We start from the raw sequence: 26,846 nt of genomic DNA, 5'->3' as shown, positions 1-26,846 counted from the left end.
TTCCAAACATCAAGGTCTTTTTCAACAAGTCAGTTCCTCTCATCAGGTGGCCAAAGTAATGGAGCTTCAGCTTCAGCACCAGTCCTCCCAATGAATATTCAGGGTTGATTTCCTTTAGGATTGACTGGTTTGATATCCCTGCTGTCCAAGGGACTCTCAAGAGTCTTCTCCAGCACCAAAGTTTGAAGGCATCAATTCTTTGGCACTCAGCCTTCTTTATGGTCCAGCTCTCACATCCATACATGACTACTGGAAAAAACCATAGCTTTGACTATATGAACCTTTGCTGGCAAAGTGATATCTATGTTTTTCAATATGTGGTTTAGTTTTGTCATAGCTTTTCTTCCAAGAAGGAAGTATCTTTTAATTTCATGGCTACAGTCACCGTCCACAGTGATTCTGGAATGCAAGAAAATAAGTCTACCACTGTTTCCATTTTTTCCCCATTTATTTACTGTGAAGTGATGGGACCGAATGCCATGATCCTCTTTTTTACAAATATTGAGCTTAAGCCAGCTTTTTCACTCTCCTCTTTCACCTCCATCAAGAAGCTCTTTAGTTCCTCTTTGCTTTCTGCCATTAGGGTGGTACCATTTACATACTGAGATTATTGATACTTCTCCCATCAATCTTGATTCCAATTTGTGATTCATCCAGTCCAGCATTTCACATGGTGTACTCTGTATATAAGTTAAATAAGCAGGGTGACAATATACACCCTGAAACTACATTGACTGAGTATCTCTCTTACTTAAAAGAAACTTTGCTACATTGTGAGAGTATATAAAGCTAGTAAGACACAATCCCTGTCTTTAAGGAGTTTATAGACCAATGGAAACTAAGCTATCACAAAACATGATAAATGCAGAGGGAAAAAAAATGCCATAACTTGTCACTAATAAAGCCCTCAATATCATTTGATTAGTACAAATATCAGATGAAGATGCTGACAAGTGCAAAGAAGTTAATAACCTAAAATTTTTCCATTAAAATGTCATCCTAGAATTATCTTCCACATTCTCTACAGAAGAATAAGAAGATCAAGATGATCTAACTAATTAGCCTTCTTCTTGGTACCTATACATTATTTGATTTCTTCCATTTTACATGCTTTCTTTGTTTTTAAAGAAATCTTCTTCCTCTCCAAAAAACAATGCTGAGGGGGGAACAAAAGAATATTACAAATAACAACATGTCAATCTGTTTACACTTAAGATGCAAATTCCTCAAGAAACTGAGTGTAAAATTGCAAAGGGATTAAAATCAACACAGGTAATGGACATAAGCAAATTACTCTAAAAGTAAATTTAAGCAAAAAAATAATATCTTTGATCTTAGGGAGCTATGTAACCCACTAAATTACGAAATTTATGACTGGAATTGTAAAAGAAGAAATACTCACCATGCCCAGGTTCATACTGGTTTATAGTCAATTGATCAGGTTTATGTTTAATGAATCCTTCCTTCAACCATTTCTCTAAAATGCTTTCACAAATGTCAGGAAGACCTGAAATCAGTAATGATAAAAGTGAAACATACTAAATTATTTACTTTTCATGTTTAACCCAAGAATGAAAAAAACAGTCACTGTGATAAAAATCACACAGCGTTTAGTTTAGTAGTCAGATCCAAACATAACAGTAAGTTCACAAGCAAAAGAAAATAAAAACAAAACTTAATAACCTTTTAAAATTATTTTATTAACTTTATCAAATAAAATATACAAAAGAATTTTGCAGACAACAATTTTGGTATTTTTTAAAGTAGCAATAAAATTATAAAATTTACTATATTATATGGAAACTAGCCTGACCAATTTCTTATTAAATTATTAATTTATTTTAAATTTAATTGTTTGAAATTAATTCATTTAAAAAACATGTTTTTCAAAGTAGAACTAAGTTACTTTTATTGGGGTCATAAATGTTATTTCATGAGGCAAAGGAAATCCTTAAATAAGATGAAAGTCATAAAAATACACATAAATTGAATTCCAACAAAGACATCTACCAAAGGATTAATATCTAGATTATATGGTAAAATCTTATTATTAGATTGGACTACTCATTAGAAAAAACTAGCAAAGAAGATGAAAAAGAATTCACAGAAAAGGAAATAAAAATGGCCAATCTCACTAGTAATTGGGTATAAAGTTAAAAGTGATATTTCACATGCAACTGAGGTAGGGGGTAAGGAAGTAAGCACTTTGTGAGAGAATGTTGGTATAGCTCTTTTAGGATGCAATCTGTCAGTGTCTACTGACATTTTTAAGTGAGCATAACTTTGACAGAATTCTAATCCAGCAGTTTCATTTCCCTTGAGCAACTCTTGCTTAACAAATAAAGAGGTGTATACAAAGATATTACTGCAGCACAACTTGTAAAAGCCAAAAGCTAGAAATAACCTAAATATCTAGCAAAAGGAAACTAACTGAATAAGCAATTACTGAATATTCAATAAAATGAAAACCTGTATAAGATCTCTAACATATACTGTGATAATGTGACAATATATGAATATATAATTCATGACATACAATATACTGCTACATGTTAACAACTATATACTTAAACAGGTTATTTGGATGTAAATTCATTTATAAAGATTGAAATAATATACACTAAACTGTTAACTGTATTACTTCTGAAGAGGTGTATCGGAGTAAGGATAGTGCTCAAGAGAAATTAAATTTAGCTTTATTTGTATGTATAACATTTTTAACACAAAACTACACTATTTAATCTAAATGACTTAACATTTAATCAACTGTTTTATATGTTAACATACAAATAACAAATGAAAAATAATCTCAACCACGGTATCCTAATATTATATATTTTTTCCTGAACCAGATCTCATTGTCTGCTAACAATTACTTACCCCCAGGTAACGGCTTATCTTTATCTACATTGTTGTTCTCATAGTGGAATTCATAGCCAAAATGCTTTACTCTTCTGTGTTTTAAGGATTTTTGAACTGTATCAAGAGAAGTAAACTATTTAGGAGAAAAAGAACTTCATTCCTTCATATATTTCAAAGTTAACTTTATGAATAAGGATTAATTTAGTAATGGTAATTTTTGTTAACTGCTAAACTATTGTCTTCAGTAAAATTGAACATTCTACTTCATATCTGCTATTCTTTTAAGTCTAAAATAGAAACAATCTTTTAAGGGTTTCACCCAATCAATTTGAAAAAGCTAAACATATACCCTGCCGCTCACATGACTGCTAATGATCTGGAAACAGAGTAACTACTTTGTAAATTTCTCTAGGACGTTCTTACTACATTATAATCATAGAGTACTGAACTGCTAATTTCTCATTGTAAAAATTGCCTTAGAGTAGAGAGAACCAAATAAGACAATTTACATGTGTCCCTGTGTATCCTTGGGGAATTGGTTCCCTCAGATGCCAAAATCCAAGGAGGATTAAGTCTCTTACATAAAATAGCGCAGCATTTGCATATAAAGTAAACATATCTTTCACATCCTCCAGAATGCTTTAAATCATCTTTAGATTACTTATAATACCTAGTACAATGTATATGACATGTAAAACAGTTGCATATACAATATATATGTGTGTATATATATATACACTGGGCTTCCCTGGTGGCTTAGAGGTTAAAGCATCTGACCGCAATGTGGGAGACCTGGGTTCGATCCCTGGGTCGGGAAGATCCTCTGGAGAAGGAAATGGCAACCCACTCCAGTATTCTTGCCTACAGAATCCCATGGATGGAGGAGCCCGGTGGGCTACAGTCCATGGGGTCACAAAGAGTCAGACACGACTGAGTGACTGCCAAAATCCAAGGAGGATTAAGTCTCTTACATAAAATCGTGCAGCATTTGCGTATAATCTAAACATATCTTTTACATCCTCCAGAATGCTTTAAATCATCTTTGGATTATTACAATACCTAGTACAATGGATATGACATGTAAAACAGTTGCATATACAATATATATCTGTGTATATCGAAAGTTATGACCAACCTAGATAGCATATTCAAAAGCAGAGACATTACTTTGCCAACAAAGGTCCATCAGGTCAAGGCTATGGTTTTTCCATTGGTCATGTATGGATTTGAGAGTTGGACTGTGAAGAAAGCTGAGTGCCAAAGAATTGATACTTTCGAACTGTGGTGTTGGAGAAGACTCTTGAGAGTCCCTTGGACTGCAAGGAGATCCAACCAGTCCATTCTGAAGGAGATCAGCCCTGGGTGTTCTTTCAAAGGAATGATGCTAAGCTGAAACTACAGTACTTTGGCCACCTCATGCAAACAGTTGACTCATTGGAAAAGACTCTAATGCTGGGAGGGATTGGGAGCAGGAGGAAAAGGGGACAACAGAGGATGAGATGGCTGGATGGCATCACCGACTCGATGGACATGAGTTTGAGTGAACCCTGGGAGTTGGTGATGGACAGGGAGACCTGGTGTGCTGTGATTCATGGGGTCGCAAAGAGTCGGACACGACTGAGCGACTGAGATGAACTGAACTGATACATATGTTGGGCTTCCCTGGTGGCTCAGAGGTTAAAGCATCTGCCCGCAATGTGGGAGACCTGGGTTTGATTCCTGAGTCGGGAAGATCCTCTAGAGAAGGAAATGGCAACCCACTCTAGTATTCTTGCCTGGAGAATCCCATGGACGGAGGAGCCTGGTGGGCTACAGTCCAGGGAGTTGCAAAGAGTTGGACACAACTGAGCAACTTCACTTTCATATATTATGAACTGCCAACATATTTTACCTTTTGGAACTTTCTAGAATTTTACTTCTTTTTCAGATTTTTTCAACCCAGAGTTGATTGAATTCATGCATACAGAACCCATGAATAGAGACAACCAAACGTATGTGAAACAGCTTATTAATGTTAGCTCTACAGTTCAGTTCAGTCGCTCAGTCATGTCCAATTCTTTGCAATCCCATGGACCGCAGCACGTCAGGTTTCCCTATTCATCACCAACTCCTGGAGCTCGCTCAAACTTATGTCCTTTGAGTCGGTGATGCCATCCAACCATCGCATCCTCTGTCATCCCCTCCTCCCCCTGCCTTCAATCTTTCCCAGCATCACAGTCTTTTCCAATGAGTCAGTTCTTTGCATCAGGTAGCCAAAGTATTGGAGCTTCAGCTTTGGCATCAGTCCTTCCAACGAATATTCAGGACTGATATCCTTTAGGGTTGATGATTTGATCTCCTGGTAGTCCAAGGGACTCTCAAGAGTCTTCTCCAACACCACAGTTCAAAAGCATCAATTCTTTGATGCTCTGGAAAAACATGACTACTGGAAAAACCATAGCTTTGACAAGATGGACCTCTGTCAACTCCACAAATGTTGGCTAATAAATATACATCAATTTGGAGTTTTAAATTGATACCTATATATAAAAGCTATCTATTATTAATGCTCTTAAGAGTTGTTAGTATGACTTACCTAACAGTGGATCCAGAGCACTTTCAGTAATTTTGAGGAAACAGAATTTAATAAACCAAAGGAGAAGAAGACATTTTGCAGAAGCTTTTAAATATCAGATTTAAAGTTTTACTTACAATTTTGATTTTCTGTATCTTCTGTCCAGTTAACACTCTCCAAAAGCATTTTCTCATCCTCAGAAGAAATAATTTCTTCTATTACTTTGAGACCTGGAGGCAAGGCTTGAAGCCCCAACTCTTTCCACTGTGCTGTGGGAAACAAAATTAAAACAGTCAACATACAAAACTTAAAGTTCTCATAGACAAATAATTCTGTTCAGTTAGCCTTTTACCAGTTCACAAAACCCCTGTGAAATGGAGTATGTCCTGCTGTATCAGTAAACAAGGATGGCACAGTGATCAGCGATTTTGGGTCTCCAAATATAATAAATTGCTGAGCCTGGAGGGCGCCCAATGCCTGCAATCCACCAGCTATCAGCTGCTAGCAATCCCTACAGTGAACAAGGAACTAAGGATATAACAAAATCAAGAAACAGGATGCTTGCCCCAGAGAGATGAGGTTTGTAGAAAGAAGGATTTCAGTAAATAAGTCCCAGATGCTTGCATCTTCCCATACTTAGAAAAGCACTAAATCCCTTGAGATACCTGGTTTTCCTTAATTAACAATCTTTTATGTTCAGACTACCTGCCCCTCTTTGTTGCAAACTTTTCTATAACCTGACTGCTTCCCTCACCTCCTCAAAGCAGAGCTTTGAGGGCTACTTGAGATGCTGCCTCCTGGGCTTGAAGTCCCAAGAATTCTCACTGAAAACTCTCTACTTTCAGGCTGTGACTAGTTTTTTTAGTTGACACTTGGCTGATGGACAAGGGAACCAGAGCAGATTCCTCTTCTTCACCTGGATGCTACAGAGATCCAGAGCCTTGGTTCCTTTGCCCATCAGCCTGCTCGGCCAGTCCAGGTGAATCTGGGTGAGTCTCTCCTGGTTCTAGGATTTCCCATTATTGGCTGATGATCCTAAGTTTTATTCAGTGGGGGAAGAAGTTATCCTCGAAACTTGGTTTCAAGGTGTACCTGGCTGCTCAGTTTAGACACAGGGTGGGATACCCTCAGTCAGAGGACTAGGAAGATTCTGCTCCAGCAGGGAACCCTCAGTGTTAAGGCACTGGGAAGGCTCAGTTTGGATACTGAGTAGATAGCCTCAGTTAAGAGACTTTGCTCAGTTAAACACTGAGTAAGGTAGGACTGAGTTATTAGGGGTAAGACTGACTTGTTGTTTTTCCTTGATTTGGTTTACCTTAACAGAGTGGCTCAAAATAAAATAAAAATCTTATGAGAACTTCTGAGCTCCAAAGGGACTCTTCTTTCCAGCCAGCAATGGCTTTCTCAGGTGACAGAAACTTGCAGGACTGGTAGAGGCAGACCTCTAGGTCTGTAGGTGCATGAGGCTGCACCTACAGGGAAACCCACTCACATAATTAACAATCTGCTCAACCAGGGACGTGCATAAGAATGGGCCATTCCCCAATCTGAGCACTTGTGGAAGTCATACTTCACTGGGATACCCAAGGCACATAAGAGGGGGCTGAAACAACTCTGAGGCAAAACCAGAAGAGTAAGCCTTCAAGCAGCACACGCTGGTCTGCCACATGATCCTCATTAGCAATTTTGTCTTGACAAACTGACTTCAAAATGGGAAACAAAGGTTTCAAAATAAAAGAAAAAGTAAGGACAAAGTTCTAGTACCCTAGCTGGGCAAATGTATGTTACAAAACTTACAAGTGTTTACTTGATCGGAAATTGGAGAAAATCTCACCCTGGAAATTGAGGGGGCTCTTCACTGCAAACACAGTTAAAGTTAAAACCTGGCTTGGTAAAACCTTCTTTATACAAGATGGTTACATCTCTTTTGCTTAAATTAACTGTGAAATAGGCATGTTCCATTGGGGAATAATTCCCCTGCATGGTATTATAAGACAAGGCATATAGATTACCACTAAGAACATACTAACTGAATGTACTAACCAGCAGTTACCTGAACCACACAAACAAGCAAAAACTGGGAACTAACATGCAAGGGGTAATTAATATAAAACTAGTGATTTTGCTTTAGTTTAACTCATAAACTCAGAATAGTCTTTGCTGAATGTTTTATACAAACCTTTAAAGGCATGATAAATTAAATTCTAAAATTATAGAACACAGAATTTTGTAAAATACATTTCAGTTCAATTAAAATCTTGTCACTGATTTCAGTAACTTTAGGTGATAGAACTGTTCTTCGTGGAGCTAAAAACAACTGTCTTTCTCTTCCAAATCTCTAAAACCAGAATGTGAATACAGGCCATAAGGACCTGAGACTGAGCCCAATTAACTCAAGCACACAAAACCTAAAACAAAGGCGAAAAAATGGCAGTTTTAAAATTCAAACCACTGGAAATGCTCCCTTGGCCAAACTTACAGATAACAAGCCTTAGTCATCTGAGCAAGCAATCTTAATGTATTCTGTTTGTAAACTAGTAAGTTTATATTGTTATATGTGGTTCATATCTAAGCTTTTAGTAAAGCCATGAGATCTCTAGTTTGCCTGTTTATGTCTGTGTACACATTATACATATGAGATATCTCTACTTCTAGAAAGTACTATCAAAATTAAGTCTATAAAGAGTTATACTTAATTTTAATAAAAAGCATTTACATTTAAAATGGCAAAGATGATTTTCAGGTTCATGTGAACTGAGAAATATTCACTATTAGGCTGATATCTGATATTGATGCTTAAGATTGTTGATCTAATTAAGACATGTTAAGATTATTGTCAGACAGGACTGAGCGACTGAACTGAACTGAACTGAACTGAAGACGATTGTACCTAACCTAGGTTTAATAAATAAGACCTTACTAGATCTCTTGCAAGAAAAATAACTTGACATGAAATAACTTTAAAGTAAAAGTAAATGAAATAAGAATTTTGGTATAAAAACTTCAATGTAATTACATTTTAGAAATATCTACTTAAAATGATCTTTCCAGATATTTGGTAACTTAAAGTTCTAGAACTGTGTTAAATTAAGTGATGAAAGTTTATTAAATAGCTAAAAAGATACTGAGACATCAATTACTTAATAGAAAAATTAAGGTAGTTGGAAATATTGTTGAAAATGTTTGATATCACCTGAGATGTTCTCTATAAGAAAACAAATGTTTTTAAAAATTATCACTGGTGTTTATGCTCACCAATTTATAGAATGCTTCCCTGATAGCTCAGTTGGTAAAGAATCCACCTGGAATGCAGGAGACCCTGGTTCAATTCCTGGTTTGGGAAGATCTGCTGGAGAAGGGATAGGCTACCCACTCCAGTATTCTTGGGCTTCCCTTGTGGCTCAGCTGGTAAAGAATCTGCCGGCAATGTGGGAGACCTGGGTTCAATCCCTGGGTTGGGAAGATCCCCTGTAGAAGCAAAAGGCTATCCACTCCAGTATTTTGGCCTGGAGAATTCCATGGACTGTATAGTACATGGGGTCAAAAAGAGTCTGACACGACTGAGCCACTTCACTTTCACTTTCAATTTAAAGACAGTTCATAATTGCTTGTTAGCTTTACTAAAAATCAAAGCTTTAAGAGTTGAGGATTCTAATTTAAACATGTAGTTAATGTGAATAAGAATAACACAGTAACATTTCAGTATACAATAAGAAGTAGAATGCATGATTTCAGTAACGAAGGTATGAGAAATGGAATTACATTTTATTAAAAAAAAATATGAGCTGGTTAATTTTATTTGGATGGAAAATGAGACACAGGATGGATACAGAAAGTGATGACAGAGTGTGGAAACAAACCCTGAGGAAAGAGTTCTATACACAGTCAGGATTAACCAAATTTAGACTGAAGTTGTTGAGTAAATGGACTTTAAGTGAGCTAGGACAGGACTGGAATTTAATTTGTTAAAACACTCCTTTTATAATAGACTGTGTGAGTTTCTGCACCCTTAAATGATCTATATTTATTTTCTTTTAATAGTTTTTGTGACTTTGGTTAAAAGAATAGGTATCATTTCATTGACCTATGATCCTGTTATGTTTTAAAACCTTTATGATATTTCTAACAAACTTCCCAAATATCAAAATCTAACTAAAGCTCTTTTAGTCTCCAGCTAACTCTGGGATGGATACTTTGAAGAAGCGTCTTTGAGACATCTCAGAGATGAATATTAAACTAAGTTTATTTGGTATTTTTATCTTCCCAACCCAGGGATTAAACCCAGGTCTCCCACATTTTACACAGATTCTTTACTATCTGAGCCACCAGAGAAGCCCCAACTCAAAAACATTCTCAAGTGATTGAAGATGAACTTTAGGTTGTAATGTATGGATAAATATCATTAATACAGATATTCCAAAATTTATATGACATCCCTAACATCTGGTATGTCCTGATATAATGTTATCAGTCATAATTGTAATGATTATACTAACATATTATATGTTGCAGAAATATCCAAGTTTCCTAATTACATTGTACTCAACTCTATACCATGCTATTTTAAGTTTTGTCCTTTACAGACTATCATAATTTTATACTGCTTTTACACAATAAAGATTTTCAAGAAGACATAGAAAGAACTTTAAAAAAAATGTGTTTCTGATAGGCTTGATGCTACTAAATTGTATAACAAATTACAAACTGTAATGGAAAACCTGCTTACTTCATACAGATCAAAAGGAATCAATTACATGGGACTAAATGAACTGATAAATGTGATAAATAACTTTGACTTCAGAACATACTAACTTCAATCTGTTTAAATAAACTTTTTTTTTATGCTGAGACTTACAAGTTGATAAAGAATGCCTTTGTAAATAAAGATAAAACATTTTCAGTATTCTCTCTGCCTGCTGCTGCTAAGTCACTTCTGTTGTGTCCGACTCTGTGTGACCCCATAAATGACAGCCCACCAGGCTCCCCCGTCCCTGGGATTCTCCAGGCAAGAACACCGGAGTGGGTTGCCATTTCCTTCTCCAATGCATGAAAGTGAAAAGTGAGTGAAGAAGCTCAGTCGACCTTGCCAAGATTTGGCTTCTCCGGCTGGCCTTCCTATGGACTTGATGGTATTGCAACTTGATTACAACTAGTTATACTAATAATTTGTTCTTTAACTTGTTTTCTGTTTCCAAATTGTTTATATCTTTATCTCTCTGCTACACTATGACTTTGTCAATGTTACTAGCTACATTACTTATAATATTTTTGTCTCTTACAGTATGTGACCAGGCATCCAACAAATGTAATGATGATTACATAACTTCAAGCAACTGGTCAAAAATGTAGTTCTATATGCCATCAATAATTGTGATAGTGTGATTCTAGGTGTGGGAGGAAGCAGGCAAGGGAAAATATCTCGTGGATCCTAATAGGTTAAAAGATAGAGGATCCAGAGAATATTTTATTATCTGTCAATGAGTCTAATCTACTACCACAGTGGCTCAGACAGTAAAGAGTCTGTCTACAATGCAGGAGACCCAGGTTCGATCCCTGGGTCGAACTTGGGAAGATCCCCTGGAGAAGGAAATGGCAGCCCACTCCAGTATTCTTGCCTGGAAAATCCCATGGACCAAGGAGCGGTGGCTGCACAGGCACAGGAGGGCCTAGAGGAGCTATTCCACATTCAAGGTCAGGAGGGGCAGCACTGAGGAGATACCAAGGTAAGGAGCAGCAGATGCGCTTTGCTGCAGCAGCCATGAAGAGATAACCCACGCCAAGGTAAGAGAAACCCAAGTAAGTCGGTAGGTGTTGCAAGAGGGCATCAGAAGGCAGACACACTGAAACCATAATCACAGAAAACTAGTCAATCTGATCACACTAGGACCATAGCCTTGTCTAACTCAATGAAACTAAGCCATGCCCGTGGGGCCACCCAAGATGGGTGGGTCATGGTGGAGAGGTCTGACAGAATATGGTCCACTGGAGAAGAGAATGGCAAACTACTTCAGTATTCTTGCCTTGAGAATCCCATGAACAGTATGAAAAGGCAAAATGATAGGATACCGAAAGAGGAACTCCCTAGGTCAATAGGTGCCCAATACGCTACTGCAGATCAGTGGAGAAATAACCCCAGAACGAATGAAGGGATGGAGCCAAAGCAAAAACAATACCCAGTTGTGGATGTGACTGGTGATAGAAACAAGGTCCGATGCTGTAAACAGCAATATTGCCTAGGAACCTGGAATGTCAGGTCCATGAATCAAGGCAAATTGGAAGTGGTCAAACAGGAGATGGCAAGAGTGCACGTGGACATTCTAGGAATCAGCGAACTCAAATGGACTGGAATGGGTGAATTTAACTCAGATGACCGTTATATCTACTACTGTGGGCAGGAATCCCTTAGAAGAAATGGAGTAGCCATCGTGGTCAACAAAAGAGTCCAAAATGCAGTACCTGGATGCAATCTCAAAAACGAAAGAATGATCTCTGTTCGTTTCCAAGGCAAACCATTCAATATCACAGTAATCCCAGTCTATGCCCCAACAAGTAATACTGAAGAAGCTGAACGGTTCTCTGAAGACCTACAAGACCTTTTAGAACTAACACCCAAAAAAGATGTCCTTTTCATTATAGGGGACTGGAATGCAGAAGTAGGAAGTCAAGAAACACCTGGAGTAACAGGCAAATTTGGCCTTGGAATACGGAATGAAGGAGGACAAAGACTAACAGAGTTTTGCCAAGAAAATGCACTGGTCATAGCAAACACCCTCTTCCAACAACACAAGAGAAGACTCTACACATGGACATCACCAGATGGTCAACACCAAAATCAGACTGATTATATTCTTTGCAGCCAAAGATGGAGAAGCTCTACACAGTCAACAAAAACAAGACCAGGAGCTGACTGTGGCTCAGATCATGAATTCCTTATTGCCAAATTCAGACTTAAATTGAAGAAAGTAGGGAAAAACCACCAGACCATTCAGGTTGACCTAAATCAAATCCTTTATGATTATACAGTGGAAGTGAGAAATAGATTTAAGGGACTAGATCTGATAGATAGAGTGCCTGATGAACTATGGACGGAGGTTCGTGACATTGTATAGGAGACAGGGATCAAGACCATGCCCATGGGAAAGAAATGCGAAAAAAGCAAAATGGCTGTCTGAGGAGGCCTTACAAATAGCTGTGAAAAGAAGAGAAGCCAAAAGCAAAGGAGAAAAGGAAAGATATAAGCATCTGAATGCAGAGTACCAAAAAATAGCAAGAAGAGATTAAGAAAGCCTTCCTCAGGGATCAATGCAAAGAAATAGAGGAAAACAACAGAATGGGGAAGACTACAGATCTCTTCAAGAAAATTAGAGATACCAAGGGAACATTTTATGCAAAGATGGGCTCGATAAAGGACAGAAATGGTATGGACCTAACAGAAGCATAAGATATTAAGAAGAGGTGGCAGGAATACACAGAAGAACTGGACAAAAAAGATCTTCACGACCCAGATAATCACGATGGTGTGACCACTTATCTAGAGCCAGACATCCTGGAATGTGAAGTCAAGTGGGCCTTAGGAAGCATCACTACAAACAGAGCTAGTGGAGGTAATGGAATTCCAGTTGAGCTATTCCAAATCCTGAAAGATGATGCTGTTAAAGTGCTGCACTCAATATGCCAGCAAATGTGGAAAACTCAGCAGTGGTCACAGGACTGGAAATGGTCAGTTTTCATTCCAATCTCAAAGAAAGGCAATGCCAAAGAATGCTCAAACTACCGCACAGTTGCACTCATCTCACACGCTAGTAAAGTAATGCTCAAAATTCTCCAAGCCAGGCTTCAGCAATACCTGAACCATGAACTTCCAGATGTTCAAGCTGGTTTTCAAAAAGGCAGAGGAACCAGAGATCAAAATGCCAACATCCGCCTGATCATCGAAAAAGCAAGAGAGTTCCAGAAAAACATCTATTTCTGCTTTATTGACTATGCCAAAGCCTTCGACTGTGTGGATCACAATAAACTGTGGAAAATTCTGAAAGAGATGGGAATACCAGACCACCTGACCTGCCTCTTGAGAAACCTATATGCAGGTCAGGAAGCAACAGTTAGAACTGGACATGGAACAACAGACTGGTTCCAAATAGGAAAAGGAGTACGTCAAGGCTGTATATTGTCACCCTGCTTATTTAACTTATATGCAGAGTACATCATAAGAAATGCTGGACTGGAAGAAGCACAAACTGGAATCAAGATTGATGGGAGAAATATCAATAACCTCAGATTTGCAGATGACACCACCCTTATGGCAGAAAGTGAAGAGGAACTAAAAAACCTCTTGATGAAAGTGAAAGTGGAGAGTGAAAAAGTTGGCTTAAAGCTCAATATTCAGAAAACGAAGATCATGGCATCTGGTCCCATCACTTCATGGGAAATAGATGGGGAAACAGTGGAAACAGTGTCAGACTTTATTTTTGGGGGCTCCGAAATCACTGCAGATGGTGACTGCAGCCATGAAATTAAAAGACGCTTCTTACTCCTTGGAAGAAAAGTTATGACCAACCTAGATAGCATACTGAAAAGCAGAGACATTACTTTGCCAACAAAGGTCCGTCTAGTCAAGGCTATGGTTTTTCCAGTGATCATGTATGGATGTGAGAGTTGGAGAGTGAAGAAAGCTGAGCGCTGAAGAATTGATGCTTTTTAACTGTGGTGTTGGAGAAGACTCTTTGAGAGTCCCTTGGACTGCAAGGAGATCCAACCAGTCCATTCTGAAGGAGATCAGCCCTGGGATTTCTTTGGAAGGAATGATGCTAAAGCTGAAACTCCAGTACTTTGGCCACCTCATGCGAAGAGTTGACTCATTGGAAAAGACCCTGATGCTGGGAGGGATTGGGGGCGGGAGGAGAAGGGGATGACAGAGGATAAGATGGCTGGATGGCATCACTAACTTGATGGACGTGAGTATGAGTGAACTCCGGGAGTTGGTGATGGACAGGGAGGCCTGGCGTGCTGTGATTCATGGGGTCGCAAAGAGTCGGACAGGACTGAGCAACTGAACTGAACTGAACTGAGTCTAATCTGGAAATTACCAGAAGTGGCATATCAACAAGAAAGAACTTTGGTCCAATCTGGGATAATCCGCCAAGTACCATGCGACAAAAAATAGTCATGAAATGTCTCTCAAATATTGGTCAAATTTCCGACCATGGGCAGAGACTGTGAAATGGGAGTATTTCCTGCCATATCAGTAATCAAGGATATAAAAACCATCAGTGATTTCTTGCCTCCAAATGGAAACTGCTGAGCCCAGAGGGCACCCAAAAGAGAGGACAATGCCTTCAATACAGCAACTGTCAGCTGTCACCACTCCCTATGTTGAATGAAGAACTAAGGATATAATAAAATCAAGAAACAGGGGGTGGTCCCAAGATGGCAGAGGAACAGGATGGGGCGACCACTTTCTTCCCCACAAATGCATCAAAAGATCATTTGAATATGGAGAAACTTCCACAAAACAACTTCTCAACACTGGCAAAGGACACCCGACACTCATAAAGGTAGCCCAATGTCTTCACAAGGAGGTAGGACAAAAGATAAAAGATGAAAACAAAGATAAAAGATTTAGAGATGGAGACCTGTCCCAGGGAGGGAGTCGTGAAGGAGGAAAAGCTTCCACACAATAGGAAATACTTTCACAGGCTGTCAGTGGGGAGCTGTGGAGTCTCAGCCACCAGCATAACTGGAAAAAAAAAAAGAAAACCCACAGAATACACGCCTAACCACAACTACCAGTGGAGAAGTGGCTCAGATACTCACATCTGCCACCAGTGAGTGGGGGCTGGGCAGGGAGGCACAGGCTGGATCATCAGTCCTTAGGATAAATACCAGGTTTGGATGACCTGCGAACAATCTGAGTAGGCTAATGTGACATAGCAACCAAAACTATGGGATCGCCAGAGAGATGAAAAAAAAAAAAGGATGTTTCCTACAAAAGGCTCTAACGCCACGTGGTAACACCTGGCGCACTCACAGAACAAAAGACTGCATCTGCATCCTAGCAAATACCAAAGGAGAGGAAGCTAGCTGCTATTTGAAGCCCTCCCTCCCCGGAGGCAGAGAGGCAGGTGTGCGACAGCCAGAGTCGCAAGGCAAGGGGCCGCTGCAATGTTGGCCCAAGAGACTGCATCTTCCACCAAGCTGTAAACAGGCTGCCAGCTAACCACATCTTCCTGGGATCCTGGAAGGTCCACATCCACCAGGAGAGTCACAGCCTGAGATCAGCTTCCCAGAGGAGACACACGGGACACATGGGACTAGGCCCTCGTGGCACACACAGGAAACCAAGCAGCAGGGACTAGCGAGGTGGGTAAGATGCATGACCCACCTGGGACCGTGGGCTCGCCAAGCACTGGTCGCTTGAGCAGCTTGGACCTGGGATGAGCACTAAACAGACACCCCATCTGGGCCTGTGCCCTTGTGGGGCACCCAGGAACCTGAGAGACTTAGACTTGTGAAGTGCACAAAACACAGGATCCACTTGGGACAGGACTCTCATGGAGCACCCTGAGCCTGAGCACTGTGGACCCGGAAAGTACACTCCGCCTTGGGCTGTGGCAAACCCAGGGTGGTCCATCCAATGCGAGCATTGCCCACACATGCCAGCAGTATTTGTTTGCAATGTTCCCCCCTCTCCACAGCACAACTGAACAAGTGAGCCAAAATAAGTGGCCATCTTCGCCCCCTCATGTCAAGGCAGAAATTAAGACACTGAAGATACTTGCAAACAGAGCAAGCCAAAATAAACAAAGAAGGGGTAGCCACCCTGGAAGTGACAGGTGCAACAAATTAAAACCCTGACGTTAATGCTGATACTGTGTATTTTGGGGGCAGCTATAGACCTGGAGAACAAGTACAAGCCAGAACACAATCTGACACAGAACTGAACCCACATTGCCCGCAACAGCTCCATAGAAATCCCTACATGTATTTTTACTATTATCACTTTTCAATTTTTGAAAACTTGAATTCTTTATTACTCCTTTAACTTTCATTTTTATAGCCTACTGTCACCTTTCTAAAAAAAAAAGAAACTATTTTTTAAAAAACAAATTCCATAAAAAGATAAAAAATATCTTTTTAATTTTTGTGATCAATTTTATATTTTCTATATTGGATCTTTGGGAGTTTAACCTCTAGTCTAAGTTTTTAATCTTTGCTTTTTGATATTTATTATTAATTTTCTATCTTTAAGAATCTAATCTTCAATATCCATTTTCACTCAGGGATTTGATTACTGGCTTGATAGCTCTCTCCCCTTTTGACTCTTCCCTTTTCTCCTCCTGGTCACCTCTATCACCCTCCTCCCTTTTCTCTTCTCTATATAACTGTGAATTTCTCTGGGTATTCTTAGCTGTGGAGAGGACTTAGGGACTTTATTACTGGCTTGACTTCTCTCTCCACTTTTGTCTCTTCCCTTTTCTCCTCCTGGTCACCTCTATCTCCCTCCTCTTTTCTCTCTACAACTCTGTGAAACTCTCTGTGTGTTTCTGGCTGTTCATAGTTGTTTCACCACTAACCTGGGGGTTTTATCTTCTATGCTGTATGGATGGAGAAGTCGTGAGGCTACAGTAAGATTGGGAACAAAACCCAGAGGTAGGAGGCTCAACTCCAGAACTTTAGAACATCAGAGAATTCCTGACTCAGGGAACATTAATAGACAAGAGCCCACCTTAAAGACTCCATACCTACACTGAAACCAAGCTCCACCAAAAGCCAGCAAGTTTCAGTTCAAGACACCACACTAATTCTCCAGCAAAATAGGAACACAACCCTGAACATTAAAAGATGGGCAGCCCAAAGCTATACCAAACCCACAGACAACCCAAAACTACTACTGAACATCTCATGGTACTCTGGAGAGAAGAGATCCAGCTCCAACCACCAGAATACAGACACAGGTTCCCCCACCCAAGAAACCTTGACAAGCTGCTGGTCCAACCCCACCCACAGTGAGCAGACTCCACAATTAAGAGGAACCACAACCTTCCAGACTACAGAAAGGGCACCCCAAACACAGCAAGCTAAGCAAAATGAAAACACAGAAATCTCCAGCAGGTGAAGAAACATGATAAAAACCCACCAAACCAAACACAAAACAGGTAAACAGGGAGTCTATCTGAAGAAGAACTCGGGATAATTATATTAAAGATGATCCAAAGTTTTGTAAACAAAATGGAGTTACAGATAAATAAACGAGACAAGGATCGAGAAGATGCAAGAAATGTTTAACGAGGATCTAGAAGAAACAAAGAAGAGTCAATCAATAACGAACAATGCAATAACTAAGATTAAAAACACTCTGGAGGAAACCAACAGCAGAATAACTGAGACAGAAGAGAGGAAAAGTGAGGTGGAAGATAGAATGGTGGAAATAAATTAAGAAGAGAGGGAAAAATAAAAAGAAATGAGGACAACCTCAGAGACCACTGGGACAATGTTAAACGCCCCAACAGCTGAATCATACATGTCCCAGAAGAAGAAGAAGACAAAAAGAAAGGGCATGAGAAAGCACTTGAGGAGATAATGGTTGAAAACTTCCCTAAAATGGGGAAGGAAATAGCCAACCAAGTCCAAAAAACTCAGAGAATCCCAAACAGGATGAACCCAAGGCAAAACACCACAAGACACATATTAATCAAACTAACAAAAATTATACACAAAGACCAAATATTAAAAGCAGCAAGGGAGAAGCAATAAATCATACACAAGGGGATCCCCATAAGGATAACAGCTGATCTTTCAAAAGAAACTCTTCTGATTAGAAGGGAATGGCAGGGCATATTTAAAGTGATGAAAGAGAAAAACCTACAACCAAGATTACTCTACCCAGCATGGATCTCATTCAGATATGAAGGAGAATTCAAAAGCTTTAAAGACAAGCAAAAGCTGAGAGAATTCAGCACCACCAAACCAGCTCTTCAACAAATGCTAAAGAATCTTCTCTAGACAGAAAACACAGAGGTTTATAAAAATGAACCCAAAATAACAAAGTAAATGGTAATGGGATCATACTTATCAATAATTTACCTTATACATAAATGGGTTAAATGCTCCAACCAAGAGACAAAGACTAGCCAAATGGATACAAAACAAAACCCCTATATATGCTATCGACAAGAGACCCACATCAAACCTAGGCACACATACAGATTGAAAGTGAGAGGCTGGAAGATGATATTTCATGCAAATGGAGACCAAAAGAAAGCAGGAGTAGCAATACTCATATTAGATAAAATAGACTTTGAAATAAAAACCATGACAAGGAACAAAGAAGGACACTACATAATGATCAAGGGACTAATCCAAGAAAAAGATATAACAATTATAAATATATATGCACCGAACACAGGAGCACTTCAATAATGTAAGGCAAATGCTAACAAGTATGAAAGGGGAAATTAACAGCAACACAATAATAGTGGGGGAATTTAATACCCCATTTACACCTATGGATAGATCAGCCAAACAGAAAATTAGCAAGGAAACACAAGCTTCAAACTATGCAATGGACCAGTTAGACCTAACTGATATCTACAGGGCATTTCACCCCAAAACAATGGATTTTGCCTTTTTCTCAAGTGCACACGGAACATTCTCCAGGATAGATCATATCCTAGGCCTAAAATCTAGTCTTGGTAAATTTTAAAAACTTGAAATTGTTTCAAGCATCCTTTCTGATCACAATGCAGTAACATTAGATAATAACTACAGGAAAAAAAAACTATAAAAAACACAAACATAAGGAAGCTAAACAACATGCTTCTGAATAACCAACAGATCATAGAAGAAATCAAAAAGGAAATCAAAATATGCATAGAAACAAATGATAATGAAAACATAACAATCCAAAACCTATGGGATTCAATAAAAGCAATGCTAAGAGGGAGGTTCATAGCAAAACAAGCCTACCTCAAGAAACAAGAGAAACATCAAATAAACAACCTAACTTTACACATAAGCAACTAGAAAACAACAACAACAACAACAATAAAACCCAAAGTTAGTAGAAGGAAAGAAATCATAAAAATCAGAGCAGAAATAAATGAAAAAGAAATGAAGTGGACTATAATAAAGATAAACAAAACTAAAAGCTGGTTCTTTGAGAATATAAACAAAATAGACAAACCGTTAAACAAAATAAACAAAATAGACAAAATAGACAAGCCAGACTCATCAATGAAAAAAGGAAGAAGAATCAAATCAACAGAATTAGAAATAAAAATGGAGATATCACAACAGACAACACAGAAATACAAGAGATCATAAGAGACTACTATGATCAACTATATGTGAATAAAATGGACAACTTGGAAGAAATGGACAAAAGTCTTAGAAAAGTATAACCTTCCATAACTGAACCAGGAAGAAATAGAAAATCTGAACAGACCGATTACAAGCACGGAAATAGAAACTGTAATCAAAAATCTTCCAACAAACAAAAGCCTAGGACCAGATGGCTTCACAGGTGAATTCTACCAAAAATGTAAAGAGCTAATACCTATCCTACTCAAACTCTTCCAGAATATTGGAAGGTAAACTCCGAAACTCATTCTATGAGGCCACCATCACTCTAATACCAAAACCAGACAAAGATGCCACACACAAAAAAATAGAAGCAAACTCCAAGCTAATATCACTGATGAACATAGATGCAAAATCCTCAACAAAACTCTACCAAATAGAATCCACCAACATATTTAAAAGATCAAACATCATGACCAAGCGGGCTTTGTTTCAGGGATGCAAGGATTCTTCAATATTCACAAATCAATGTCATACACCACATTAACACAATTAAAGATAAAAACCATATGATTATTTCAACAGATGCAGAGAAACCCATTTATGATTAAAAAAAAAAAAAACTCTGCAGAAAGCAGGAATAGAAGGAGCATACCTCAACATAATGAAAACCACATATGACAAACCCACAGAGAACATTATCCTCAATGGTGAAAAACTACAAGGATTTTCTCTAAAATGAGGAAAAAAGGGTGCCAACTCTCACAACTACTTTTCAACAGTTTTGGAAGGCCTAGCCACAGCAATCAGAGAAGAAGAAATAGAAGGAATCCAAATTGGAAAAGAAGTGAAACTCTCACTGTTTGCAGATGACATGATCCTCTACATAGAAAACCCTAAAGACTCCACCAGAAAATTACTAGAGTTAATCAATGAATATAGTAAAGTTGCAGGATATAAAATTAATACACAGATATCACTTGAATTCCTATACACTAACAATGAAAAAACAGAAAGAGAAATTAAGGAAACAATCCCATTCACCATTGCAATGAAAAGAATAAAATACTTAGGAATAAATTTACCTGAAGAAACAAAAGACCTATATATAGAAAACTATAAAACAATGATGAAAGAAATCAAAGATGACACAAATAGATGGAGAAATATACCATGTTCGTGATTGGAAGAATCAATGTAGTGAAAATAACTACACTACCCAAAGCAATCTATAGATTCAATGCAATTCCTATAAAGCTACCAATGGTATTTTCAACAGAACTAGAACAAATAATTTCACAGTTTGTATGGAAACACAAAAAACCTCAAAGAGCCAAAGCAATCTTGAGAAAGAAGAATGGAACTGGAGGAATCAACCTGCCTGAATTCAGACTATATTACAAAGCTACAGTCATCAACACAGTATGGTATTGGCACAAAGACAGAAATATAGATCAATGGAACAAAATAGAAAGCCCAGAGATACATCCATGCACCTCTGGACACCTTATATTTTTGACAAAGGAGGCAAAAACATACAATTGAGAAAAGACAGTCTCTCTAGCAAGTGGTGCTGGGAAAATTGGTCAACCATGTGTAAAAGAATGAAACTAGAACACTTTCGAACGCCATACACAAAAATAACTTCAAAATGGATTAAAGATCTAAATGTAACACCAGAAACTATAAAATTTTAGTGGAAAATATAGACAGAACACTTAAACCACAGGAAGATCCTCTATGTCCCAACTCCCAGAGTAATGGAAATAAAACAAAAATAAACAAATGGAACCTAATTAAACTTAAAAGCTTTTGCAAACAAAGGAAACTATAAGCAATGTGAAAAGGCAGTCTTCACAAGAAAATAACAGCAAATGAAACAACTGACAAAGAATTAATCTCCAAAATATACAAGCAGCCCATGCAACTCAATACCAGAAAAACAAATAACCCAGTCAAAAAATGGCCAAATAACTAGAGACATTTCTCCAAAGAAGACATACAGATGGCTAATAAACACGTGAAAAGATGCTCAACATCACTCGTTATTAGAGAAATGCAAATCAAAACCATGATGAGGTATCATCTCATGCCAGTCAGAATGGCCACCAACAAAATGTCTACAAACAATAAATGTTGGAGAGGGTGTGGAGTAAAGGGAACTCTCTTACACTGTTGGTGGGAATGCATACTGGTACAGCCATTATGGAGAACCATATGGAGATTTCTTATAAAACTGCAAATAGAACTGTCATATGACCCAGCAATCCCACTGCTGGGCATGTACACCAAGAAAACCAGAATTGAAAGAGACACATGTACCCCAATGTTCACTGCAGCACTGTTTACAATAGGTAGGACATGAAAACAACCAAGGTGTCCATTGGCAGATGCATGGAAGTTGTGGTACATAAACACAATGGAATATTATGCAACTATAAAAGGGAAGACATTTGAGTCAGTTCTAATGAGGTGGATAAACTGGAATCTATCATACAGAGTGAAGTAAGTGAGAAAGAGAAACACCAATTCAGTATAATAACACATATATATGGAATTTACAAAGATGGTAATGACAATCCTATATACAAGGCAGCAAAAGAGACACAGATGTAAAGAACAGACTTTTGGACTCTGTGGGAGAAGGTGAAAGTGGGATAATTTGGGAGAATATCACTGAAACATGTATATTACCATATGTAAAATAGATGACCATGCAAGTTCAATGCATGGAGCAGAGCACCCAAAGTCAGTCAGTGCTCTGGGACAACCCAGAGAGATGGGGTAGGGAGGGAGATGAGTGCGGGGTTCAGGATTGGCAGACATATGTGCACCTGTAGCTGACTCATGTCGATGAATGGCAAAAACCATCACAATACTGTAAAGTTAATTATTCTTCAATTAAAATAGTTAAATTTTTTTTTAAGTCAAGAAACAGGATTCTGGCCCCACATAGGTGAGGTTCACATGGAAGAAATTATTTCAGTATACCCAGACGCTTGCATATTTCTAAACTTAGAAAAGTGTTAAATTCCTTAACTTGAAAGATATATGATTTTCCCTAATTAACAGTAATCTTTGACATTGAGACTACCTGCCCCACTGTATTGCAAACTCCTACATAACTTGACTGCTTCCCCCACTGCCTCAAAGCAGTTTCTCAGGACTACTTGAGATGCTGTCTCCTGGGCTTGAAGTCCTAAACATTCCCACCAAATAAAACATAACTGTCAATTTCTAGGTTGTGACTTGTTTTTTCAGTCAACATTCTAAGCCTCATTTTTAGAAATCATAATGTTGAAAGGCATATAACATGTCAGTATGTGTGCTGCCAAAGGGAGCCCAGCACACAACATATTAAAAATACAAAAATTAAGGCTGAGATAAAAATCATGGTACATTTTATCCACTGCAATTACCAATAGCAAATACAACAGTATTTACTTAAGTATTTTGTTTGAACACGATCAGGCCACTTTTTAAATCTAAGAAAGTTTTCTCATATCTACAGTATGCCCCTCCATAAACAAACCAGATTCTAAATACTTAATATAAAATTTAAATATTTATTTTTACTTCTATGGTCAAGTAATAGAAAAATGTGAAATAACAGTATGGTGGTTTCTCAAAAATCTAGAGTTGCTATATGACCCAGCAATTCCACTCCTGGGCATACATCTGGACAAAACTATAATTCAAAAAGATACACACACACCAATGTTCCCAGTAGCATTATTTACAACAGCCAAGACATGGAAGAAACATTAATGCCCATGGACAGATGAATGGATAAAGAAGATGTATGTGTACACACACACACACATATATATATATAATGGAATACTACTCAGCCATAAAAAAATGAAAGAATGCCACCTGTAGCAACATGGATCGAAACACAGATTATCATACTAAGGTAAGTGAGAAAGAGAGAGACAAATACCATATGATATCACTTATATGTGGAATCTAAAATATGACACATATGATCTTATTTACAAAACAGAAACAGATTTACAGATATAGGGAGCAGATTTTTGGTTGCTTGCCAAGGGCAGGGAAGTAGGAGAGGCATGGTTTGTGAGTTTGGGGTTAGCAGATGCAAGCTACTGCATATAAAATGGATACACAACAAGGTCCTACTGTGTAGCACAGGAAACTATATTCAATATCCCATATAAACCATAGTGTAAAATATATCACATATATATATAACTGAATCACCTCACTATATACCAGAAACTAATACAACATTGTAAGTCAACTATACTTCAATTTAAAAAAAAGAAAGTCTCTGGATCTAATATAGGATTTCAAATAAAAACCATTCCAAAATTCATTTCATGCAATTTCTTACACTGTTCAACATGCTGGAGGAAAACCCAATGATAATATTCTCTGATTAAGATTTATTCTTAAACCATATAATTTTTAAAAACTGACCACAAAAACAAAATATGAAAACAATCTGCTTTGCAAAATCTGAAAGCTTAAGTCAGATTTAAAATTAAGTACATATAGACACTGAGAATTATAACTTATAAAACATATTTTTAATGGAGTTATTTAAAGTTTCCTTTGAGTCTTATTTTAAAAAACATCATTTTGACATATACTCACTTACTTACCCACAGCTTATCTAGACAAAACTGTTTAACTGCCTAAACAGGTAGCAAATGAATATAATAGCAGGAGATGAGATGTTTAAACATCAAAGTTCATCTCAACATATCTCATTTCCATGGGTCAGTGGTGAAAAGATGGAATAACCCCTACAGCAATTTTGTAAAGCAGTCTGTCAAACTTTTATTTAAATTAGTTAATTGAATTTATTTAAATAAAATCAAATTTTAAAATCCACAGAATCATGCTGGACAACACAGATATAAAATATAAACATATTTCTACCAACACAGAAAGTTCAACTGACTATCACCACTATAAAGCTTCATGCATCTTTGGTGGCTAAAGCTGTTCCTCCATAATCGTGAACCTTGGCACACAATCATTTGGATCACAATTAATTCCTAAGTGATTAATTGAAAGCTTCTAGGTAGACATTGTAAAATAAATCTGAACCCTTAACAATAAATACTGAAAAACACAATTAGACAGCAGGGTTCCAAAATAAATAACATATATAATAAAGATATTGTTAGCTTGGTGGGACCAGCTCCTCAGAAATAATTAACTGTATCTCAATCATCTCCCTTCAACTACTAGTCCCATACCTATACAATACTAGGCGTTTAAAGAATGTTAAAAAAAAGAGGGGTTTGCTTAACCCCAAAATGGGATGTCCTATTTTGTTTCACAATAACTAAAACTTTCGACTTAGATATGAAAGAAAACTCACACAAAAGCAAAAACATTTTTAAAAAGATACCTGTCTGATATACCTTTTTCCACAAAATTCAAGTACAGGATGATCTTTTGTCCTAAATCATCTACTATTTCTTTACCACTGAGAGTATCATAGGCTTTCTTGGATTCTTCTACAGTTTTGTATCTTACACATGAGTAGGGTTTATTAGGTGGCATTAAGAGAGCATCCACCAATCCACATTTCTCTAAAACCGGAAGCAGTTGGTTCCTACTCACTTGATTACCCAAACCACCATTGGCAACAATCAGACTCTAAAAAGACAAAAAAAGAAAGTAATATGAGCAGTTGATATCAACCTGTTATTTTTAAATAACATTTTAAAATAAAATATTGTAAATGATACTGATTTTTAAATAGCCTTTTAGTGACCATAAACACAAATTAAAAGATAACTTTCACTGTTCATAAATTTAACATAATGAAACAGAAAGAAGAGGTAGAGAGGAGAAGAAACGAGGATTTACATAAATCTTGCTTTTTGGCTAGACACTGTGCTATATATTTTTATACTCAATCTTCATTAAAACAATCTTCACAACAATCTTGTATGTGCTCAGTCACATCGACTCTTTGTGGCCCCACAGACTATAGCCCACCAAGCTCTTCTGTCCATGGAGTTTTCCAGGCAAGAATACTTCAGGGGATCTTCCCAATCAAGGGACTGAACCTGCATCCCTGCAACTCCTTCATTGGCAGGTAGATTCATCACTAGCACAACCTGAGAAGCCCTCACAATAATCCTACAAAGTGGGTAATATTAGCCCCACTTCATATGGAAAGAAACTAAAAATCAGAAAATGAGGTTAAGGTAGTAATTGTTTGGGGTTGAATTTCAAATTTACTTCTGTCAGTTTCCAGAATCTATACTTTTTGATATAACCATTATACAATGTTTACTAAAAACTAAAGGTAAAGGTACTGGCTCAAAGAAAAAAACAACTACGAGTTCTATTGAATACGAATTAGGAAAAGTTTCCTGTATCTGGATAATCCAGTCATTTTGCAATTAAATTTTTTTTCTTTGAAAATATCATGCTTACTTCCTTGTCATTTGCAATCCTGTTCAACTTTACTCAAGGAATTTGGTGGGGAAGAGGTCTCCTATTTTTATCCTGATGCTTGAAGCCTCATAGTCTCTATACTTAAAAACATTCTTCACCATGTTAAGATCTTGAAATTCTGAAGCATAACAAAAGTAAACAACTAATGGCCTACCCGCGTCAGTTTCATCATTTACACCAGACACTGGCAAAGCTTTTCTGAAAAATGCCAGAGAGTAAATATTCTAGGTTTCACAGATCATACAAGGCTCTGTCACATAGTTCCATTAATTATTTTTTGTTGTTCAGTCATCCAGTTGTGTCCAACTCTTTGCAACCCCAGGGACTGCAGCATGCCAGGTCTCCCTGTCCCTCATCATCTCCTGAAGTTTGCCCAAGTTCATGTCCATTGCATCAGTGTTGACATCCAGCCATCTCATTCTCTGACACCCTCTTCTTCTGCCCTCAATCTTTTCCAAGCATCAGGGACTTTTCTAATGAGTCGGCTGTTTGCACCAGTTGACCAAAATACTGGAGCTTCAGCTTCAGCATCAGTTCTTCCAAAGTGTATTCAGGGTTGATTTCCCTTAAGATTAACTGGTTTGATCTCCTTGCCGTCCAAGGGACTTTCAGGAGTCTTTTCTAGCACCATAGTTTGCAGGCATCAATTCTTTGATGTTCTACCTTCTTTACAGTCCAGCTCTCA

At 37.8% G+C, this 26,846-nt stretch overlaps 1 protein-coding gene across 2 annotated transcripts in view; it reads right to left on the bottom strand.

Annotated features, from left to right (window-relative positions):
• ALKBH8 (alkB homolog 8, tRNA methyltransferase) overlaps positions 1 to 26,846 on the bottom strand; it is a 131,357-nt gene that overhangs the window by 92,610 nt on the left and 11,901 nt on the right. Inside the window, exons 3-6 of one of the 2 annotated variants that reach the window (XM_027563854.1) lie at positions 25,114 to 25,351; positions 5,554 to 5,685; positions 2,881 to 2,976; positions 1,403 to 1,507 (exon numbers count right to left, since the gene is read on the bottom strand). In XM_027563854.1, coding sequence (XP_027419655.1) covers positions 1,403 to 1,507; positions 2,881 to 2,976; positions 5,554 to 5,685; positions 25,114 to 25,351 — 571 coding nt within the window. The remainder of the gene's footprint in view (positions 1 to 1,402; positions 1,508 to 2,880; positions 2,977 to 5,553; positions 5,686 to 25,113; positions 25,352 to 26,846) is intronic. The other variant, XM_027563855.1, reaches the window with a different exon arrangement.

This window comes from Bos indicus x Bos taurus, chromosome 15 (genome assembly GCF_003369695.1).
Source record: "Bos indicus x Bos taurus breed Angus x Brahman F1 hybrid chromosome 15, Bos_hybrid_MaternalHap_v2.0, whole genome shotgun sequence".
NCBI classification, from domain to species: Eukaryota; Metazoa; Chordata; class Mammalia; order Artiodactyla; family Bovidae; genus Bos; species Bos indicus x Bos taurus.
The sequence above is the reverse complement of the archived record's forward strand: the minus strand, read 5'-3'. Positions and strand labels throughout refer to the sequence as shown.